This window comes from Phragmites australis, chromosome 4 (genome assembly GCF_958298935.1).
Source record: "Phragmites australis chromosome 4, lpPhrAust1.1, whole genome shotgun sequence".
Classification (NCBI taxonomy): Eukaryota; Viridiplantae; Streptophyta; class Magnoliopsida; order Poales; family Poaceae; genus Phragmites; species Phragmites australis.
The window spans coordinates 13,984,955-13,995,063 of record NC_084924.1 but is presented as its reverse complement, the minus strand read 5'-3'; the positions used below and the strand labels follow the sequence as shown (position 1 = coordinate 13,995,063).

The window sequence follows — 10,109 nt, the reverse complement described above, 5'->3', positions numbered from 1 at the left end:
GGATGTATCTATTTTAGTATCTATTTCAGAAACGAATACAGATACGAATATCCATATTTATGTTTTAAAGAATACGGATATCGGATAATTCAAATACACAATCATCCATTTCCACCCCTAATTCTCACACCTTCACGCGAACACACATGTGCATGTCCTCTACATTCTAGGAGAGACCTCGAAGGACTTTAGGCCATCGGAACACGTGTCTACCTATATCCTGCTCCGGATCTAATGGGAAAGAGGAGCGTTGTGACCAAACCTAGGGTCTGAACCTGGATCTAGTATAGAAGCACGCGGCACACTTTATTTTCTACTAGTACTATATTTCCGAAGAACTTTCTCGAAGGCAAAATAAGCTTTGATGTTGGCAAGTGTCGACGGGAAGAAATTGTAAATATGAAAATGGCGCGGCACGTAGAGTTGCAAGTGTGATGTCCACAGCGACTTCGATTGGATTCGGTCGCCGTACAATGATGTGGTGTGTCGCGGGATTGGATAAAGACTGCTATTGTTTTCAAATAAATATCGTTTTTATTTTTAAAAATAAAACTTTTTCAACTTCGGCTATAACCAATATTAGTTTTTTAATAATAGAAATAAATAATATTAGTACCACTATGGTTTCTATAGTTTAGGAGCTGATTGTTTCAGTCTATTTTTAGATTCTACTAAGTCCAAATAAACAGGTTTACTGAAAAATAACTTCTAGATAAGCCAGAAACCTGTTTATGAGGAAATAAACTAGAAGCTAAGAAACTAGATGAGAGTAGATTTTTTGAAAAATAGTGTGCTGAGAAGCCAAAAATTATTATAAATTCAACATCTAAAATCGAAAAATAGTTTTTAAAAAAACAAAAACATAACTTTTTAAAAAAAATCAGAAATAGAAACTCAAATAAACAGACCTTACTGGCATATAATTCTGAAACTTAATATTTAAAATGTGGACTGCGTGCATTGGAGAAACGGCCTCCATGTTGAAATTGATGTATACTCATATATGTTTAGTGTTGTTTTAATTGATGGACGCGGCCGGTGTACCCGCATGCGCTCCATCTACTTGCTTCCGCGTTATTGGCCCATTTCTGCACGATAGCTTCCACTCCTAAACTCGGCCATAGTAGTACTATCGCACCCAAAGCTTCTAAATATTATCGGTCACTTGTTTATCTTGGACTGAAACCTATCGCCCGAAATGATCAAATTGCAATTATGTTTTTTTCTATATACATTTAGGAGGTGACAAATAGATCAATTCATGAAATTAGATAGTGCGTAATCTCCGCAATGCTGCATATGTCATGCACTGAGTTATGTTGTAGTATCTCCGGCACTACGGGAAACCGGAACATCCACACGCAGTGACGAAGCTGGGATTAAATTTGAGATATGGTGGAGTCAATAACATAGATAATAATATATAATGCAAAATTAAAGTACACATAGTAATAATATTTTATAACACTAAAAATAATCACTAAATACAATCCACATGTAAATATGATATAATGAAAGTTGGGCATTGAAAAACACCTCCCTAAATGAATATTGCACGAGAACCAAATACCAATTTATCTGACATATGAACTTGTCAAACATAGAAATGATTTGCCAAACATAGACCAAAGATCATAAATAAATTAGTATTTAGTAGTGTCATGTTTGGGATGAAAATAATTAATTGGAATACAAAGTCCTATATCAATAACAATGTGATACGGATTGAACTGTTTAATACTTTCATCATCGGTCGGTGTTGCTTCTACATGTGCACCTTCGATCTCAGCACAAACTCCCACTTGGACCTCTTCCTCTTTCGTGGCCACTGCAACTTTAGCCCCAACATCCTCTTCGCCTTGGGGCTCTTCTCTTTGTTCGGCATCCGTATCGTTTCCGCTTGTACGAGCACCAGGGTCGAGCTGCTAGATGCCTTGCTAAAATAGCTTTTTATATCTATTTACCAAAATAGTAAAATCAAGACAGAGTAGCGAGGAACAAGACGGAATAGCGAGAGGGTTTTTGAAACTATAATGAATAGAATGAATATCCATAATAGTTTGTAGATACCATGTCACTGTCTAAAAAGACATGAATGTATATTGGGAGTAATGATTTTTTTTAAAGATCGGAAAATGGCTTTTATTATTTAAGAAGGAGAAAAAAGGCCGCATCTCAGGCACATAATGTAAAGTCACATGAAAGGGCGCACTCAACAAATAGCCGGCCATTGGGAATAATAATAAGGTACTGATGTAATAGTTTGCGATATGATCTATTAATTAACTCACTTTACTTTGGTCCTGTTTAGGGTCTGATAGCATCATATTTGTAACTTGACTTGAAAACTACATTTTTAACCTTATCGATACTCAAAATGACTTGAAACTAAATTAATTTGCAAATTAATCCGGCATGGATATCGCCTGATATATGGTCCGATAACCGATGTTCCACTCATCGTAGCCCAAATGATATGATACGATATTGGCTATTAGAAGTTTCATAACATTATTCAGTCAATATTTTTAAGATTGGCCATATTCGAGTCCGATCTTGTTGATAAACTGGATATATAAGTAGGTGAAACTAGATATATTCTCACAAAATAAAAGAGATAAAACTATATATAAGGAAGATCTATCTTTATTTTGGAAGAATTGTTTCTTAAACACGAAAAAGATTTATTTGTCTTTTCATTTTAACGAGAAGAGCAATATGGGAGATTTTATACTTCAATAGTCTAAAATCGAGATTTTTTCAATCGATTAATAATCATAGCCGTTGGACCAAGATCGGATGTCCCTCCTTTTTTTTTTCTTTCTCTAATTTGCATATGATATTCTTCTATGCGCACACACTGGCCTAAATCAACCCCTCACCCTACCCGATCACCTCCACCCGTCTTCAACAGCTCTCCTACCGCCCACTGTCGGCTACCGCACTAACTTAGTTCTATTGAGTCGTCTCCGCTCGCACCCGCCGTAATCCTTCTCAACCGGCGATCCTCCGTGTCCCTCGATTAGTGGTGTCACCGCACCCCTCCTTTGTCCCTCACCACCATCGTCACGCCGGTATGGGTCCCATACATCCCTCTAACCCTAGCAAAAGGTGAAATCCATCCTGGAAGCTAAATCCCCACCCCGTAACCTGATAGACTGTACGCATCACCGTTTTCAAGCGACGAAGTATTTGAAACGTGGAACAATATCCCATTTTGCATCCTACTATCCTAGCATCACTTTTTTTTCATTCTTTTTTGCCAAAATCTTACTATCCTAGCTTCCAAGCCTCATGCTACACCCGAGAAACATCCTCACTGGGGCCGATGCTGGGTTGATTTCAGCATAATAAGACAGGATTACATCATGAAAACAACCGACTTGTTCAAATTTATCGAGGGATTACGTGATGATTACAATAGTCGGCTGTTACAACTTATAAAAAGTGGACTTGTTACAACTTATAAAAAGTAGACTTGTTACAACTTACAAAAATTAGACTACACGTACATTGCAGCGTAAGTTTGAAGTTTGGTTGGATGCACTGCACTGTACTCTACTGTACTAAATTCAAGCGATGACTAGTGGTCGAACAATATAAATAGAGGCTCGCGGCGCGCTTGCCTTGTCGTCCCAAGTGCCACTGTATGCAACAGCAACACATGCAGTAGCTCAGCTGCATGCATGCTAGCTGGTGCAACACAGCCAAAACTAGCTCCCCGGTCTTTTTCCCTCCCCGGTAAACTGAAGCTGCAGCCATGCTGCCTTCCTTTGTTCCGTCTATCTTCCTCGTCGTGCCGCTCACACTCCTCCTGGAGAGGTGTGGTGCCGCCGACGGCAACACAACTAACGACCTGTACTAAACATGCTCCACCTCCGGCAACTTCAGCAACAGCAGCCCCTACCAGCTCAACCTCGCCCTGCTTCTCGCCACGCTCCCGTCCAACGCCATCAACAACAGCGGCAGCTTCAACGGCACGGCCGGTTCGGCCCCGAACGTGGTCTTCGGGGCGGCCATGTGCCAAGCCGACATACCGTGGCCGGACCAGTGCAATAGCTGCCTCCAGGCGGCCACGGCCGGGGCGGCGTCTGCCTGCCCGTTGAGCAAGAATGCCAGCGCCGTCTACAGGGGCTGCGTATTCCAGTACTCGGACACGCTGATCGCCGCCGTCGCCGACACTAGCATCGCGTACATCACGCAGAACCACGCGGCCAACGTCCCAGAGACCGTCACCTTCCAGCAGACGCGCACGGAGCTGTTCACGGCTCTGTCCGGCGCCGCCTCGATCTCGCCCTTGAAGCTCGCGTCGAGCAACCGCACGTTCAACGGCACGCACACGCTGTACGGGCTGGCGCAGTGCAACAGGTACTTGCCGGCCGACGAGTGCTCCAAATGCATTAAGTCGCTCGTCACGCTTCTCCCGGCCACAGTGCTTCTGTCGGAGGGGGTGTCTGTTACAGGGTTTAGCTGCTACATCAGGTATGACCTGACGCCCTTCGGAATTTACAACCCCAGTGCAACTGCAGGGGAAGTTCCGGTAGCGGCGCTGCACAACCTAAACGGTAACACTCCACGATGCTTCGTCACTGTGCAAACATATTACTTTGTGAATAGGTTGCACGCACACCGTGGTTAGCTAAACTTGCTTCGTTGGTTCAGTTATGTTGCCGATCTAATGAATTGCACATTTATGTCACTGAACATGCATATAAGTGGGTCATCTACTGTAGTTACTACTGAAATTTTGTTCCGTAGGTATAGAATAATATGCTATACTATACGTGTAAAATAGCACTACCACATATATATATATATATATATATATATATATATATATATATATATATATATAAGGGTTATCAAGCAAAGAAGGGTGATGTGGCAAAGAACATGGCACTTCACACCTCTTTTAGAGTAGTTGAATCCTCAGCAAAGTTTGTTCATATTAATATATGGAGCAAATCTATAATAGTGCAAAAAATTATTCAAATGGAATATTTGCCCCCACCCAATATTTAAAGTTATATAACGTCCAAAAATATTTTAATATCTCTATCTAATCATCAAATTTACTTTTCCAGGTTGGTACATTTATTTTTTTGACTTAACAAAAACTACTTCACTTTAAGATTCTAAGGTTCATTGACTTTTCTAAAATTCTTTTGTACTCTTTGTTAAACCCACTTTACAGACGGATCGCGTATCCACCAAGCCGAGATTATTGGCATCCTTGTTTCCGTTTCAATTATAGTTCTGCTTGCGGTGATCATGGTGGCGAGACACTATATCCGGACAAGAAAACTAGCACAGCTCAAGGAGATAACTGGACTTATAGAATTTTCATATCATCAGATAAAGCAAGGCACTGAGAGCTTCAATGAAGAAACAAATAAACTTGGAGAAGGCGGATTCGGGCAGGTCTACAAGGTATATACTTATGTGGTATATGGTTTTTCCATCTTTTGATGTTTCCCGCCATTAAATATCTTGTTTGAAAGAATATAGCTCCTAAAAGGTTTTGCACTCGCTTGAAAGAGTTTTCAAATATGAATCTAGTTATATAATTTTTATATACTAAATATATATTTTATGGCTACAACACCAATATAGTGTGAAAAAAATTTAAAATATAAATCTAGTTGTATAATTTTTATACACTAAACATACTTATAATTTAACTAATTATTAGTCAAAATATATAAATTTAATTTTTTTTAAAATAAAATACGTCTTTTAATTTTGAACGGAGAGAGTAGAAGAGAAGCACGAATCATTATTTCACATGTTTGTTTAATCATGTCCATTTAAGCAGCTTCTTAATGGAGCACGTGTAGAGCTAGCCAGGCTATTTTATGAGGGCTCATTCCTCTCTATTTTCTTTTGTCTCTCTCGTCCACATGCATGTGCAAATCACGGGCGGACCCAAGTGAGGCACGCACACCCAAGTTTTGTTGCAAAGTGTTTGTGATTTAGATAATTAATACATATATGCATGCATATACTAATCATTGGGTCAAACAACTATATTTAAGCCTAAACCACTATATAATCTATTTTATCTATATTGTTGTGAGATGATTGCTCTAGCATGAATTATTTGTGCTTTAATTTTTCTGTTGTGGGCCTTCGAGTTTTCCATGAACATACTTTTTGTCGGTTCCACACACCCGTCCTTAGAATCCTGGGCCTACCACTGGTGCAAATTAAAAGTGTGATGTAATCAGGCTACATAAGCCACTTTTTGTACTTGCTCTTATGCACTCTATTGAGCCGAATGCAAGGAACACATCGGCCTTTGAGAGACGGTTTAATATCCATTTGGACGGACAAATTGGATCCTGGCCTGGTCTCGATACACGCCTAAACTGGGCCTTAGTGCTTTTGAACTTATATTTACTCGCTTGAAGTAGAATCCAATAAGTTTGATAGTTCATTTATCGCAAACTAATGTACGTACAACTCAAATTGGCTATGCTCTAGGGAAAGTTCCATATCAAAGGGGAGGAAATGGATGTAGCTGTGAAGCGCGTTACTGATCAAACGGCAGCAAAACAGCTCCTGGATGAACTATCAGTTCTCGCAAAACTTGTGCATAAGAATGTGGTGCAACTGGTAGGGTTCTGTACTGACGACATGTGGTCTTGTTTTGGCAAGAAGAAGTTGTATATTTGCAACGAACTGATGAGTAACGGTTCTCTTGACAAACACATTTTTTTTGGTAATTTGCTTCCGCTCCCGAGCCTGCTCTTTGCATTTGTCACGCTTTGACAATAATACACATGCATCATACACATATATCCCCCTGCCTCTCCAGAGTATTTGTGCATGCATATACTTTATTTGTTCACTTCCATTTCTGAAACACTTTTGATGTATGATGCATAACAGATTCAGAGGAAAATGGACGTAAGCCTCTAAGTTGGTCAAGTCGCTACGAAATTATACGCGGCATTTGTGACGGCTTGCAATATATACATGGGTATTGCAACAAAAAAATTTCGCACATGGACATAAAGCCCAGCAACATCTTGTTGGATGAGGGTATGGTACCGAAAATTGCGGATTTCGGTCTATCAAGAGTGTTTAAGACGAAGGATATAAGTCAGAAGGTCACCCAAAACGTGATAGGTTCACAGTAAGCACCTCTTATAACTGATATTATATTCCTTGGCCGTTCTTTTAGTTGTTCCGCAGGGTAGTATATATCCGGTACCAGAGGCACTGCGACAACAACTATATATCCTTCCCTTCTGAAAGGGGGAAAAGACAACAACATCCAAATCTTTAACAAAACTTAAGGAGTTTATCCGATAATTAATATTTTCCTTTGGCCTTAGCGGTTTATAGAATTATAGTTTAGTATGTGCCATTTGTTTTACATCTGTAAATTACGCACTGCCTTGCAGGGGATACATAGCGCCTGAGTACATTAATCACGGGATAGTAGGCCGCAAGTGTGACATATACAGCCTTGGTATCCTCATCCTGGCGATAGTTATGGGAACAGGACCTCAGGGTAGAATTGATCCCTGTGGTAAAATTTTCATCAACGACGTGAGTGATCGATTCGATTGAGTTACTCATCCTTAGCTCTATATATATGTGCACTATAATCCTTTTTAGATTAAGCATCATCGTGCCTTGAACATTTCATCAATTTTGTACACATAGATTCGCCAGAAGTTGGCTGCTAAGGATCAGAAGCAGCTGTGGCAGGATGCATCCCGGGGGGATGGTGATTGCCTCGATGATGTGAAAAAATGCATCGCTTTAGCTCTCAAGTGTGTCGAAGAAGATCCAAATGTTAGGCCGACAGCCGAAGCGATATGCATCTACCTCCGCACCAATGATTTGGACCCTCGTTACGTCGCAGTACAAATTGACCAGCAGTAGTCGATCGGTCTCTCTGTTACGGGTCAGGCTGGAGAAAAAATTATAAGACCAGGGAGCTGATGATTGCCTCTGGTATCTAGCCTATGTTGTGTTTAGTACGTCCAACTCCTCAAAAAATTGTGGTATTATGGTTTGTGTAATATCTGAATTAAGTTCAGCCTTTTTATTTCTGCTTGTAATGAGTAATGCTACTGTTTGCATGGTTTCATCAAAGCTATGAAATTAATATATTTTCATTTTTGGGTCACTGAATACTGGGACAAATGTACCTTGCGTGTGTGGACGAAATTCTAATTTACCTGGTACTCATCTAATATTGGCATATGGCAACGTACGCTACCAAAAAAGGGTGATCACTGTCGGTTCTAAAACTCTGTCACCGTTAGTTTCGGAACTGGTAGACTCTGCTCGGTACCTATCACTGCTGAACCCGACAGTGATAAGTGTTCCGAGGAGAAAAAAAAAAGAAACGAGCCAGCTCGACTGCCGCCACCGTTGGCAAGCTCTGCCGCCGCTGTCGTTCCATAGCTCGACCTTGCACAAGAAAACACGTGGCGGCACGAAGGCCACCGCCACAACACACAGCAGAAGGGTCATCTGCTCCGAGGGCCGCCGATCCCCTCGCCGCCACTACCGCTGCTCCCCTCGCCGTTTGCTCCCCTCGTCATCCGCTCCTGGGGCCGTTGCTGCTGCCGCACTTGACCCGCTCCCCTCGCTGTCCGATCCCAGGGCCGCTGCTCCCATCGCCGCCCGCTCCCGGCGCTGTTGCTCCCCTCACCGCCGGCTCTCAGGGCCGCTGCTCCCCTCGTCGTCCGCTCCCAGGGCCGCCGATGTTGCCGCTTCCCTCACCACCACTGCCGCCGCTGCTGCCGCTTCCCTTGCCGTCGCTGCCATTGCTCCCCTCGCACGTGGGAAGCGGTCGTGCTCGGCCTCGGCGGCAGCAAACGGGAGGTGCAGCGCGCGGGGTACCCTGGCGACACACCGGAGGAGCGGTTAGAGGAGGAGCAGCGAAGAGGAGGAGCAGCAGCTTGGAGGCAGGAGTGAAGAAGGGAGAGAGAGAGAGAGAGGGAGGAGATGAAGAGATAAAGAACGGAGCAATCAGAGCCGAATAGACGCGAGATGAGCCAAAACGCCATCGAAGGGCAATTTCGGATCCGGTCCGCAAAAATGGCGGTTCGTGACACGAACCGGCACTGAAATCGACTATCAGAGCCGGTTTGTAACACGAAATGCAACTGACACTCGGTTTCAGTGCTGCCACACCCAATTTTAATGGACAAAACCAAGTGCGATTTATGTGTGCCTAAAAAGTTTATCACACATAAAGACATCATAGGTGAATTAACAAAAGCAATACTTTAACTTACAACCGTTAAACTTTTACATTAAAGACTTCATCTAAACAACTCTATTAGTTAAACGACAGCAGACTAAACGACAACAGCAGGACAAAAGCATCGGCGATCAAGCATTCCATAGACACCGACCGGAAGACACTCTCCTAGATTACTAGGTCGTCATCTTGAAAATCTTCGAAGTCCTCCACTAAGCAGCATATGTATTGTGGGAGATAGTAAGGGTGAGTACATGGAGTACTCAGCAAGTGTGGTAAAGTAATGACATGCGGGCTTTCAACAAGAATAGGCTAACACATGGTATATTTGCGTAAATGCGAGTAATGAAAAGATATTTGGACTTAAAAGCATTAAACAATTATTAAGTGAAGGTAACCCAATTAATCTAATCATTAGACTTCACCCAAAGCTAACCATCCTGCAAACCATAACCATCTAGTACCACCAGCACCATAGCCACAACCATTCCACCACCAACTAATCATGTGACGATTCAAGTCTCTCATGACCATGAGCACAGCTGATATATCAGATTTTACACTATGTAGTCGTGTACAACTTTCCCACGAGTCGTGATTTCATCACCTGCAAGCAGGTGACTAAAGTCTCCATGTTGCTCATGCTGATCAGGCACGTTACACACTACCTAGGGTGTGTGACCAGGAGATCACTAGGAAGCCTTTACAAAGAATCCTCTCAGTATGTGTCACCATCACTCTAGGTTTCACCACCAGGGTTTACACGAGTCTAACTCCTACTCAGAAGCCCCCTCTTGTACCTTGTGGAATCTAGGAATTAACTTTCCTCATCCACGCCTCCAATCTAGCCCACACAACAATGAGAGTACTCTAATTAATT

At 42.2% G+C, this 10,109-nt stretch overlaps 1 protein-coding gene across 2 annotated transcripts; it reads left to right on the top strand.

Moving 5' to 3' along the window:
* Positions 1 to 3,712: 3,712 nt before the first annotated feature.
* Positions 3,713 to 8,133, top strand: LOC133914221 (cysteine-rich receptor-like protein kinase 25). 2 transcript variants are annotated; one of them, XM_062357353.1, is made up of 6 exons: positions 3,713 to 4,565; positions 5,195 to 5,430; positions 6,484 to 6,721; positions 6,892 to 7,138; positions 7,410 to 7,557; positions 7,675 to 8,133. In XM_062357353.1, exons 1-6 carry the CDS (start codon positions 4,019 to 4,021, stop codon positions 7,894 to 7,896), a joined length of 1,638 nt encoding a protein of 545 aa, XP_062213337.1. In that variant the 5' UTR covers positions 3,713 to 4,018; the 3' UTR covers positions 7,897 to 8,133. The 2 variants fall into 2 exon arrangements, with proteins under 2 accessions (XP_062213337.1, XP_062213338.1); XM_062357354.1 differs by having other exon boundaries at positions 7,410 to 7,537; positions 7,675 to 7,837.
* The last annotated feature ends 1,976 nt before the right edge of the window (positions 8,134 to 10,109 follow it).